We start from the raw sequence: 13,072 nt of genomic DNA on the forward strand, positions 1-13,072 counted from the left end.
TTTCCATCTGCCGCGTGTGTGTGTGTGTTTGTGTGTGTTAAGGACTTGTTTTTGTTTATCAAAAGTGACTTTGAAAACTCTTCTGTGTTTTACCCACGGAAACGGCGAAAAATTCACACAAAATTTCAGCTGCAAAAGAAAACTCTCGGGTGTGCCTGTGTGTGTGTGTTTTTGTGTGTGCGGAAAATGGTTCTTCATTACCTTTAGGCTTTTCCTACACTCTGTTGCTCGGTTTGTAGGCTTTTCGGCGGCACCCACCCCCACTCACTCACTCTCTGTGGCTGGTTTTTCTTGGGGTTTTTGTTTTTTTTTTTTGCTGTTTGGAAGCCTCGTTAGTCCTGGCCTCCCGTTCCCATGCAGGGCTTCCTGGCTGCTTTTAGGCCGTGTTCTCATGCCTCACATTGCGTATACGCTGCGTAACCATGATTAAAGTTGATTCTACGGCGTGTTCTCATGCTTCGAATTGAGTGTACACCACGTGCACAGCTCCTCTTGCCTCACATTGCGTATAGCCGTGACTTACGATGAGTTTCCGCCGTGCTTGCCTGCCGTATTTCCATGCCGCACACTCACATTGCGCATACGGGTGTATAGCCAAGATTGACATTGCCGTTTATGCCTTGTCTCCATTGCTTCTCATTGCCTTCACCTGGCCCCTGTCTAGTCTCTGCATTCCATTCCTCCATTTCTCTCATTGCGTATACGCCGTGTGTGTGTGTGCTTTGAATAACAACACGCAGTTGTTGATTGTTACCCCAACTTCCTGCGGCACATGGCACATGGCACACAGCACTCTCCCTTTTTTTCTCTTCTGGGATCTGCTGTTAAATTATGCATTAAGAAAACCCCAAGCCAACCCCCATACACCCCCACACAGACGCAAAAAAATGAAATATAAAGAAAAGAAATGCTTCTAAAATGCTGCCTGTTGTCGTTGCCGTTGTCTGGGGGTGTCCGCCCTGGCTCGACCGACCAACCGTATAGTACGAGTAAATTATGCAAATTAATGTTTGTTTGTGATTTGGGCTCCTCGCATTTGCGAGTCGCCGCTTTACGTTTGAGGCCGTAAAAGATTTTCAGGATTTTTATTTAGGTTGTAGCTAAAAAAAATTTATTGTATCTTTGCAAAGTCTTTAAAAATTGTAGGCGACAAATGCGGGAAAAGAAAAGGAGGGAGTTTTTCTTTGGGAGCCCGAAATAATAGCGTATAAGCCCTGGCTTGTGTTTTGGCAGCTAAAAATATAGTTTGCAGACCAGAAAAACGTTGACAAAGATACGAGTATTTGTAAGACTTGATTTCTTGGGTACAAAGTTTTTTGCTTATATTTTTCTTAGAACTCAGCATAAATCATCGAGAAATAATTACGAGCCGTGAAAACGTTGATTTTAATTGATTTTCTTCAATAAAAATATTCCACAAATTACTTTTGGCTGATGGAACTTATCTGTATAATATTTTCCAAGCATTTCTGTGAACCCAAAGTCCTTGTAAATCAACCTGTAAAAGTGCAGTTTTTCAGCAATAAAAGCTTTACCCCAAAACCAATTTTAATTGCGTGGTAAATCTTTCTTTCGCGATTTTTTCGTTTTTTAACAAATTGGTTTTTGCTCTTTTGCTCGACCTACGACAGCCCAACCCCACAGTCGATAGATACTTGCGAGTATTCGAGCAATTTGTGCCGCCTTATTTGGCCACATTTTCGGCACCTTGGCCATAATTCACTTAACTTTTCTGTTGGCTCTGGCTGTGGCACGGGTTCTGCTCTGGCAATGCTTCTGTCTTTTAGCCTGGCTGTGACTCCGTCTCCGGCTACTCTGTGTTTGTGTGTAGGTCTCTGGTGGCTTATAACCAACATTTGGCTGCGGTTTTTAGTTCTCTCTCTCTCTCTGTTGGTGCGTGTTTGTGTGGGGATTCCCCCCATTTATGTTTCCTGTGGGGTGTTTATTAAATCGGTTGAGAGAAGCCAGAAGTTTCATTTTCAGTCTATTAAAGAATTTTTATGTTCATTGTCTTCCGTCTTTATTTTATTGGCTCGAGGGCTGGAGGTAGTTTATTTCTGCCAGGGAATTGTAACAAGATTTTACGGCTTCTCAGTCTCCAGGGGGAACAAGTGCTGAAACTTTTTTTGGTATGAAAAACATTTCACTGAAGTCTGTTTAAAATGCAGAAAAGTACGAAAAGTGTTGAAACTTTAATGGGAAATGGCTTTCCATTCGAAGAATCCTTTAGTCCCTAATAATTTTCTACTCATCCTTCAGGCAGCTCGAACGTGTTCAGGAAAATGATAGAGTGTCCGCCCGGAAAAACTCCGGCAAACGGAAAAGTACTAATTAAAAAGCTTTTGCCTGCTTGCCTGTTGGACGCTTCTTTCCTGTCTTTAACTTTTCCTCTGCTCTTCGCCTAATTGTGTGGCCCCAAAAACTTCACTCCCAAAAATCGTGTTGTCGTGTGTCCTTTTTTGATTGCCCCCAAAAAGTTGCAGCACTTTTTCAACTTTTTCCGTACACCCCAACACCCGAAAAAGGGCAACATAAAGGAAAGGAAAAAATAACGAAAGGGCTAACTTGGCTTTAATTAAAGGTTCGTCTATGTCTGGCACTCTCTCTGGCATATTCCCCTTTGGGTTGGGTTTTCCTTACTTTTTCGTATGTGTTTTGGGTGCTCCAGAGAGTCATTAAGAGTCGGTCGGGTATGTCGCTGGGACATCCATCTGAAAATTAAAGTGCAAAAGGGTTGTTGCTCCCACCCCCCAGTGTGCCCATAAAAACAAGCCACCTAAAATGAGCAAGGAAAAAGTTAAAGTTCGTTAAGCTGATTAGACGATGGCAACGGCCTCGAGTTGCTTTGCCATGCAAATTGCCACCAAAAGGATACTTTGGATGATCCCGGGTGTTGACTTCTGCTGAGGTCTCTTTATTAAATGTTTCACTTGCTCTTTTGAGCGAGATATCTGATATTCAGTTGCTCTTTTTATGGGGCTGAGCGTTGCGCCTTTAATGGTTTAACTTTTAAGGGAAAAATCTGGTCTTACGATGTAAAATTTAAGTGGAAATGGAGAAAGAAATAAAGGGTATTTTAAGTATTTATATAAGATCCCCAACAAAATATTATAGACCTCCAAAAAATTTCAAACAACCAAAAACTAAGTTCCAACTAATTTCCTGTTTTTGTTATGCTCTTCTCTTTGCAGTGTAGAAAAATGTAAAAAGTCGACTAAAAACATATATCTATATATATACATATAAATATTTGTTTGCCTGCAGAAATTCTTTTAAAATTTTTAAGTTCAACGACAAAACGACAAAAAAAGAAACCAACAAAACGAAAAAACGAATACGAATACGAAAGTTAAGGCTTGCTAAAATACAATATATGTAAAACGTAGAAAGCAACGTAGTAAACGAAACTATATAGGAAAGTAGCAAAAAACGAAGAGAGGACGAGGACGAAACGGAGAAGAAGACAAGAGGCTAATTCCTGGTGCGTATAACTCCATTAGAGGGACGATTAGCATAGTCAAGGACGAAACGCAACGGAGAAGTGCCAGTGCCAACGATAATTCAATCAAAGAGCCGGCAAGGAATCATTCTCCGCCTGCTACCGCTTAGAAACTGCTTCTGCAGCTGAACGAACTGGAAAACAAACTGCGGGAGGAAAACTCCATCACAACACTCGGATAAAGTGGAAAACGTGTGCGTGCGCGTGTGAAAAAGTTTTGCTCTGACCCGGCCGGGTATCTGGTAACTGCTGCACCACTCCCTCCTCCCCGGGCATCAGCAGGGCGAGTGTTTTAATTTGAACACTTGGCAAGTTTCCCTCTGTTCCTCCGACCATCGTCCTTTTGCCTTGTTCATTCGGGAAAATGGACCGTCACCGACATCGCCATCGCCTCAGCATGTGGCCCACATTCGCCGTCTGCCTGCTGCTCCTGCAGGCAACCACAACCACGATGGCCATCGATCTGAGTCGCCTCTACGGCCACATGGCCAATCCGGTGCAGAAGCGTAGCGGTGAGTACCCACCAGTACCCCCCAGTAGTAGTACCTATCTAATCGAACCGTAACTCCTGTAATTTCATTGTGGGGTAGCTCATTAATAAGCGCACAACTGGCACACACACACACACATCTGAGCTGTGTGGCATGTGTGCTGTGGAGGCTGTGGAGGGCTAATGTGTGCCCTTTTGGCTGGTAGGGTAACGTGATTATGACTTGACATTTGAAAGGTTAAAGGTTAGGCAAAGGTACAAGAAGGCCAGCACATGCCATGCCATAAATATCAAATCTCTGCCTTAGTTGAAATGATTTTTAAAATAATTTTAAAGACAGTTTCTTAATCGGTTTAATTGGATTATTCGTTGTGAATTAATTGAATTATTCGTCGTGCATATTCGTCGTTTGTTTCGTGCATTAATTATGAATTATGCAGCGAGCCTTAACCAGTGATTGTGTTTGGTCTCCTGTTCTATGTGGCTGCATTCAATTACAATTTTCGTTTCTTGTATTTTTGTTTTGTTGCTCAGATCTGAGGTTCTGGTGGATCTCCTCCATCGTTATTGTCGCGAACTATTGGCACTAGTTTAAAGAATTTACCATTTAAATCATGCTGCTCCACCCATTCATAATCCTCTGCATCATAATTCAATTCAAGGATAGCTAACTGCTCCTCTCGGTGCTGTTGCTCTTCTTGGGTTTCAGCCATCGATAGGTTCTGAGCCTGCTCGTTTTCAATCGCCAATGGATCCTGTTCCTCATGATTTGCACAAGACGTCACTGGATGCTCTTGCTCCTGAACAGCAGCTTCTGCATTCCCTTCCTCCTGGACTGCAACTTCTGCATCCCCATCCTCCTGGTCTGCCACTTCTTCATTCTCTGTTTCCTCCTTGCTCTCTGACCATTGGGGTATGAGTTCAATACCCATATTGTTAGAAATAAATTAAATAAATTTATATTTTCAATTTCGACAAATTTTAGTTGTTTTTGGGGAGCTCTCTATAGACACACTGACATCTAGAAAGACGAAATCAAACCACACTAATAGCTGGGCCTGCTTTTTCAGTATTTCTTTGAGAATTTTTATTTTTAGTATTTAAAATTAGAGAGATAAAATGTGATTATACGTAGAAATGTATTGCCAGGTTATTTCATTGAGTGTGATTCCATTCTGTTACCCGTTCGAGTCATTAAATTTAAAGCCAGAATTGTGCATGTCCGATCGTGTCCGCAAACTCTGACTCCCGCTACCTGCTCTTCATTTCATGGGTGAGCTCTGCTTCTCCCACAAACACACACACAGGCATTGCGCTCTCCCAGCAATTCACTCGATCTTTTGAAAACAACAACAAAAGCTCAGCGCTGGACTCTCGCTCACTGGCCATGCTCTCACGCTCTCTATCTCTCTTGGATGAAGTGAAGCAAAAGCGAAGTAACTAACTAACTAACCTTCTATTTGTTGTGTATGTAGCTCCGTTTTTGTCTTTGTCGTTATTACATTTATGGCTTTACGTTTTCTGTATACCCTTCATTTCATATCTCCGACAGATGAAGAAACCAAACGAATGATCGCTCTATAAAGGGCATATAAACTTTGTAATTGCATTGAATCTGCATCTGTAAATATATTATATTATTGCTGATAATTCTGCAAGGGTATTTAAAGCGTTGGCTCTCGAATTTAGGTTTCCCTTTCTGTTGACTTTTTCTGGTCTGAACTTTTATTTACAAATTGACCTTCATTTGGGAGTAGGGTCCTCTATGTATTTATTTCGCTGTACAATTTGTATGCTCTCTCTCAGTGGCTGACTGTCTCTTATTTATTGCCCCATTTGTTCTACATATAATCCCATTAAATACAATTCCACTAGTTATACCCGTACTCAAAAAAGAGTTAAGGGGTATATTAGATTTGTGGTAAAAGTGGATGTGTGTAACGCAGAGAAGGAAACGTTTCCGACCCCATAAAGTATATATATTCTTGATCAGCATCAATAGCCGAGTCGATAAAGCCATGTCTGTCTGTCCGTCTGTCTGTCTGTCTGTCTGTCTGTCTGTCTGTCTGTCTGTCTCGATGAGCGCCTAGATCTCAGAGACTATAAGAGCTAGGGCAACCAAATTTGGTTTCCAGACTCATGTGATATCATACTGCTACAAGTGTATTTCAAAATTTCGCCCCGCTCCCTTCCGCCTCCACAAAGGACGAAAATCTGTGGCAGGCACAATTTTAAAGAAACGATAAAACTAAAAACGCAGTATCGTAGAGAATGCCCATATCTACCAGACTGCCGATTCTGAATCAGATCGGATCATAATTATAGCCAGAATGAAGAAATTAATTTTCAGTTGCTTCCCCTCCCCCTCCCGGCGAGACAACACAACTCATTTTGCTTCTCGCTCGCACACTCTGCCGCGTTCAGTGCGCGAGCATCCCCTAGCGGAGGAGATGTAGAATCAATGAATGGAACATGTACAATCTACATGTTAGATGTATAATAGACATTTTATATGTAGATGTAGATAGCATATGTAGCAAAAAAATGTAAAATGTAAAATTTTTTTATTTTTTTCTAAAATTCTAAAAAATCATAAGCTCAAAAGTGTATGTATATACTGACTGAGTACGGGTATAAGTAGAGTCGTGTCCCCAGAAACGACTCACACGTTCCTTCTCGTTTTTCTATACATCTCCCGCTCTTTTTAGGCTTTCCCCGAATTTGTTTCTATTTTATTTGCCCCCTTGCTATACTATTTTTTTCCTGTTAGATTTTCCTCTTGCTTTTTTTCGGTTGGCAGGTGAACTGCATAACAAATGTGCACGTGCTTTTGTATATTATATTATTTCTATGGCCAAAAGCATTCTTTCTGCTTTTCGTTTTCGTTTTCCCCTCAAAAAAAAAAACTTTCCCAGTTGCGTGTTTGATAGAAATCTTTTGGTTTTCTTTCGCTAAAGTTTTTGTGTAAATCGTGGTTTGGATTTTGTTTGAGAATTTTTTAATTGCCTTTCGAATGACTGGGTTTTTCCCGCGCTTTAACGTGGCTTTCCACATAAATTAATTAGCACCAACTGGAGACTTTTGATTTGTGGCATTTGGAAAATGTACAAAATTCTAGGACTAAATTATTTACTTGGTGAACCCTTCGCTACTACCGCTGCCCTTCATAAAACTAATTAACGCAAAAGTGTGCCAAATAAATGGCTAACTAAATATTTGCTGAACTTAATTTGTGGCATTTTCCATGGCTGGTGGGCGCACAAGTACGTAAAAGTGTACTCCAATTAGTCAGTCCCTCAATTGGCCATTAATTGCCACTTGCCAGCGCACGACATCGCATCTCATAAATATGCACAGCATAATTATTCTATTATACTAATTTCATGGATGCTCCATTAAACGCTTCTATCAGGCTTCATGCTGAAATAAACCCACCAATGAATTTATACGTTTTTATTTATTTATTTATTTTTTTTCTGCGGTCGCCTGCATTCGACATTTTGACAGCTTCGCTTCCTGGCCTTTGCACCTGCACCTGCTTCATTTCCTTCCTTATTTTTTTTCTACATACTACTATAAGTCAAATGCAGTAATTGCACTTAAGAGGAAGTCACTGGAATTCCAGAGAAATCCATTTTATTCTCGCAGCCAGCAAGTGGCCACGGAAGCCCATGGGGAAAACCTCAAGGCTATCAAAAGCAGTTTTTACACTGGACAGCATAAAAAGCAGAAGATGGGAGAGAAGAGTGAAAATTTTTATGGATTTATCCAAGTTACCTTAGACACCAACTGGCATAGTATCTCTTCCTTATTTCTTTCTTATTCCATGACACCTTTAGTGGCCCAAACAATTTCCATATCCAATCTGCTAACCAAAAATAAAATACAACCAAAAACCTCCCCTGGTGAAAATAAATTACAAAGAATTTGTATGCCCGAATAGAATAGAAACTTCAGCACAAGATAAAGTTGTAATACTCACTGCAGAGCAGTGTAATAATTTCAGTTTTCCCTGTCAGTGACAACATATTTTATGCTGCAATTTTCCGCCAAAGGAAACACAAAACTCACTGCGTTTTTCCTCCTTTAACTCTGCTTGGGTTTTTGGGTTCTGGGCTTCTGGGCTTCTGGTTTCTGGGTCGCCTGCTCACTTTATTTATTGTGGCCCGCTTTTGTATTCCGTGGCTTTTTGGCTTTTGTGACGGGACGATAACGAGACTCAACCCCAGCGTTCGCTTTGGTTGGTGGGTGGGATGGTGGTTGGACAGGTCGCAGGTCAGGTCATAATTTTGCAACAGAGCTCCCTTCGTCTGACGATCCATGTGGCAGTTAATAAATGTGCCACCAGCACTGGCCGCAGCAGCAGCAGCAACAGCACCAAAAGCCACTCGGAAAAGCAGCCACCGATGACAGCTTAAAAGGGTTTTCCAACGGTTTCCTTTTGACATTTCTTGCTATTGCTATTGTGAGTTTTTGTGGTAGGATTTGAAAGAAAGTTGATTGACAGACAGTTTTAAGTGAAAGTCATTCGACTGGGGGCCGAAAGTGGATCGCTCGCATGAATGTGACATTTTGATAAAATATTAATTCGATTTTCTTTGAGTTTTTGTGGCTGGTAATTTGTATTGAAACAAGTTAAGAAATTTTGCTAATTGACTTAAGTGGCACTGGAAAAGGGTTTTAATAATTCTATAATTAAATCAAAGCTGAAGCACAGAAATGTTTAAGGAAATTAATAGCAATCTTTTTTGATAAGTGCATCAAAATTCAACCAATTAAACACTAATGCAAGATGTATTTATTTTTGGGATAACTTGTCTGCCCTTTCAGCGAAAATTGTATTTTCTGTCTCCTCTTGATCTTGAATTGTTTTTCCATCTTCATTCATTAACATATCCGTATTGTTTTCTCATGAGCTTGCGCCTATCATTCGGCCTTAAATATTCATCAACTGGCATCGCCCTGGGCATCATAAATATTAACCGAATAATTAAATTAGTTTTAGTACTCCAACGAACGTATACACGTGGACAGTCCTCGAGTCCTTGCATGATAAATTATGCAATATTTGATTTGTACTTTGGCTAATGCACGACATACGAGTGAGTGTTGGTTTTGTGTGTCAGGATGGCAGGGGGCAAACCGCAAACAAAAACCAAAAATTGTGGCAGGCGGCTGGGGAGTTGCCACAGCAGGGCAGCTGTCGCTGTTTCTGCTACTTTTGCGATGTGGCTTAAGTGGCAACAAATGGCAAACAAAACGTAGCATACTATCTGGCATTCGGTGGAGCGTGATCCACATGCAAATGGCCAACCAATGCAAGGGAACTGCATTTTAGAGTGAAATGTGTTGGCGGTGCAACCACTGAGCCAGTGAGCCACTGAGCCACTGCTGAGGGACATATTGGCTTACAAGGCTTACATTCCGTGGACTTTGGTTTGGTTGCGGCCCTTTGAACACTTACGTGATCATTTCCACTGCAGCTGTTCAGGCATCAAATGAAATTTCCATAAAAAAGAAAGCAGAGCTGCAAAAGCGAGAGAGAGAGAGATAGAGCTGCGCCGGCCATGAAATGAGAAATGGCAAACAGCCAAAAACTGAAACGTGATTACATCCCAGCATTATGACCAACAAAAATTTGGTATTCACAGCTGCACAAGACTAACCGCCAGTTAGCATTCAAATCTGCACAGAACTAACCGCCAGTTAGCATTAACTTCCGCTCAGTCTCAGCATTAAGTTGTAGGAACCTCCGAACCTCTTGCCTGTGAATAATTTTATTAGCTGAAACTTCTAGAACCCACACCCTCCCCGCACGTTTTCTTCCCTTCGATGTTTCTTAATTAATTTTCTTAGTCGAGCATTTTGTGTGGTTTTCCGTTCCTCTAACTAAACGAAGAAAATGAGAAACGAGAGACTCGTGCCCAGGAAAACTTTTAATGAAATTTTCTTAGCGGCTTTTTGTTGGCCACAAGTTACAGCTAAACGTGTTAATTTTTGTGCTATTAAATTCAAAAAATTATCCAGAACTAAGAACTACGAAGTACGAAGTTTCGACAAATATTATCACAATAAAATAAACTAAATAAATCATCGAGTTAAATAATTTTAAGGTAAATGCCGAAACCAATTTATAGCAATATAAAATTTCAAAAAAAAAATGAATTGCTAGCACAGGTTTTCCCCCATTTTCCAGCATTTATAATAGTCATATAAATTCTGCAAGAAGTTGAAACAAAATATGTTTTCGAATATTGGCCGGGGGCAGTGCAATTTGTTGCCATAAAATGGGCAAAAAGGTGTCGTACATAAATTTAATTATGCTGACAGCTTAATTATGCCACATGCCCAAGATTAATATCGTTTGGCAAACTGTGTGGGCATGGATATGCTATCGTGGGACGGCGTAGATCTATGAATATTTATAAGATGTGTGCGTATAGGCAAATAGGCACTCCCTACGTGGACGTGGCAGTGCCGCGTTCTCCATCGATCAATCCCCGCCATTAAACCTCCTGTAAACTGTCGACTGGTTTACCAAATCTGTCATCAATTTTGGGGCGCTGCAGCTGAAATTGGATTGCCCCCAGGGCTGGTTTTACTCATTATAAACGCTTGTGCGGCAGATTGCATTTCATTTTGGTAAATGGAAATTGTGTGTGTATGTGTTCAGCCACAAAACTGTAATGAATTTTCCCACACACGCACAGCTCTCTCTCTCTCCCTCTCTCTGGCTCTCACTGCAAGTTTCGCTTTTCTCTTTAAACGTTTTCAATTGATTTGCAATCTATAACAATCTTGCTCCTGGCTTATCCTTTGGGTTATAAACATGTTCATGTCTTAAAGTCTTACTTTCAATATACTTTTTTTATGCTGCTGCCATCATCATATTTTTACGAGACTGCAAGTTTTTTTTGTATCGCAATATTTGTTTTATATCTTGTCAATTTTTACGGCCCCGCCGCCGTCTGGCCCAGCGTGTCGTGAAAGTGCTTTGCCATCGTCCTTTCGCCCTTCTCCCCTGCTCACTTTTTTGTGGCATTCATTGTTGCCTCATTTATTATTTATTTGCTGCGCACTAAAACTTTTGCCACGCCAAAACCCCAAGAAAAAACCACTCGTTAAATATGCAAAAAAAAAAACGAGAAAAGGGAAGAAAGAAAGTGTAAGAGCCAAAGGGGCCAAAGAGTGCGTCAGTTTGAGGCTTAGACAGTTGGTGTTGGCGGCGTTACTCATACGCCATGCGGCCATATATAAATAGAACCATTGAACACGGTAGCAGAAACAACAGAGTTTCATTAACAAAAGTGACGTGAAAAGGTGGCTCTAAGTGGCATACACTTCCAGGTGAAAGAGCTAAAGTTGGTTTATTGATTTCCCCAAAGCATTGCCCATGGACTTTAATGTGAAACTAACAAACTTTGACGTTATATAAAAGCCTGAATCTATTGTGGGAAATACTTGTGCACTTATACAACACTCTAGAGCTCTCATCTGCTTTTTTTTTGCTATAGAATAGAACATTTTATTGGCATGAGTCGGTGGCGAAGATGGTGGTAGGGCAACTGCTTTGCATACTTACACATTTATGGCCAATACCACCAGGCCAAGATACGAATATTATTCCACAAATGCACAATACATAAAATCCAATTTCCAGCAAAGCAAAGAAACCTCGAATGGAAATTCAAACAAAACGAAGGAGCTTGGGCTTGGAAAAACCGAAGTTAGAGATACTCTTAGAATATTTAAGAATTTATTAGAAAAAGCTAAACAGCATTTGGAGAAATTCAAAAAAAGTTATTAATGAATCACAAGAAGCAATAATTGGGACAGGAATACTAAAATAAATGACTGACGGGCCATGGTGTACTGCAATACATACATAGACGAATAATCGAATGGCAAATCAAACTATTATTGTTCTTTGTTTTTGTTTTAAAATTGCAATCAAGTGCAGCACTTATAGCTGCACAGATCAAGCATTTTCTTGATCCACTAAATGTATTTCAAATATCGTTAAATTACCACAATACCCTTACCCGCAAGTATAGCAGCATACCCATAAAAAGCAAGCAAATGTAATGTTAGGGCAAAGGCTGGGGGCTGAGGCCACAACCTAACCACAAATGCAGCAGAAGGCTAAAAACTGCTGAAGAGCTTTTGCTGTTGCTTTTCTAGTGGAAATCCACTTGTGACTTGCGCATTTCCATGGGGTTAAGCCAAGAAGTCTCAGCAGCTCTTGCCGGCTCAGCTCAGCCCAGCTCTCCTTCTCTCTCTCTCTCTCTGCAGCATCTTTGAATATCCAATTTAAAGGGTATCTTAGGGGCATGCAACGTTGCTATGGGTGTGTGGTGTATGGTGTGTGCATTAAATGCAATTCAATATATGCATTTGCAGCCGCTGTGGCATGTGTGGCATGTGTGGCTGCGGCATCATCAGCACGTGCTGCTGCTGGTCACAGGTGAGCCTTAGATTTCAATATTTCGCCACACACAGAAAGACACCTTAACACCCTTTGAATTTGGGGAGGGGGCCACAAATTGATTTGCTTTTAGGGCGTTTTGTGGTTGGCTGCCCGCCCTGCCACATTTGCACGAGCTTTCCAGGCATTTTCACAATTTTCCTCGCATGTGCTAAAGTCTGCAGAATATGCGAGAGACATGTGTGTGAGATTAAGCTGTCTCCCAATTATGACACGAACTCGAAATGGCAAATGAAAATTTATTTATATTTGGAATTCAACTTGAAAGTTTTTGCTGTCAGAATTTTCGCTAATTAAAGTTAAACTTTTATGGAACATTTGTAAGCCACGTGCTTATGCAGGAAGTTTGTAATTAGTTGAAAGGGATATTCCCGCACTTAAATTTCATTGCCTTTGCCACAATTAACATTCATTTCTACCCCCTTATTTGCTTGGCCAAATAATCATCAAAATTAATAGACAAACTCTTGAATTTGTTTAAGGAATTTTCGCTTAAAATTAATTAATATATTTTATCTAACAGACCACTGCATTAATTAGCAATAAAATTCAATTCTCGTTCGAGTTTCTGCGGCTTTCGGTTTAAATGCGGAAAATT

The 13,072-nt window shown here is 40.6% G+C and overlaps 1 protein-coding gene across 1 annotated transcript in view; it reads left to right on the forward strand.

The window, feature by feature from the left end:
- Window positions 1-3,301: 3,301 nt before the first annotated feature.
- LOC111070208 (IDLSRF-like peptide) overlaps window positions 3,302-13,072 on the forward strand; it is a 39,496-nt gene continuing 29,725 nt past the window's right edge. The window contains exon 1 of the mRNA XM_022360605.2: window positions 3,302-4,011. Within this exon, the coding sequence (XP_022216297.1) occupies window positions 3,864-4,011 (148 nt within the window). The 5' untranslated portion in view covers window positions 3,302-3,863. The remainder of the gene's footprint in view (window positions 4,012-13,072) is intronic.

Source organism: Drosophila obscura, unplaced genomic scaffold (genome assembly GCF_018151105.1).
Source record: "Drosophila obscura isolate BZ-5 IFL unplaced genomic scaffold, ASM1815110v1 contig_4, whole genome shotgun sequence".
Taxonomy (NCBI): domain Eukaryota; kingdom Metazoa; phylum Arthropoda; class Insecta; order Diptera; family Drosophilidae; genus Drosophila; species Drosophila obscura.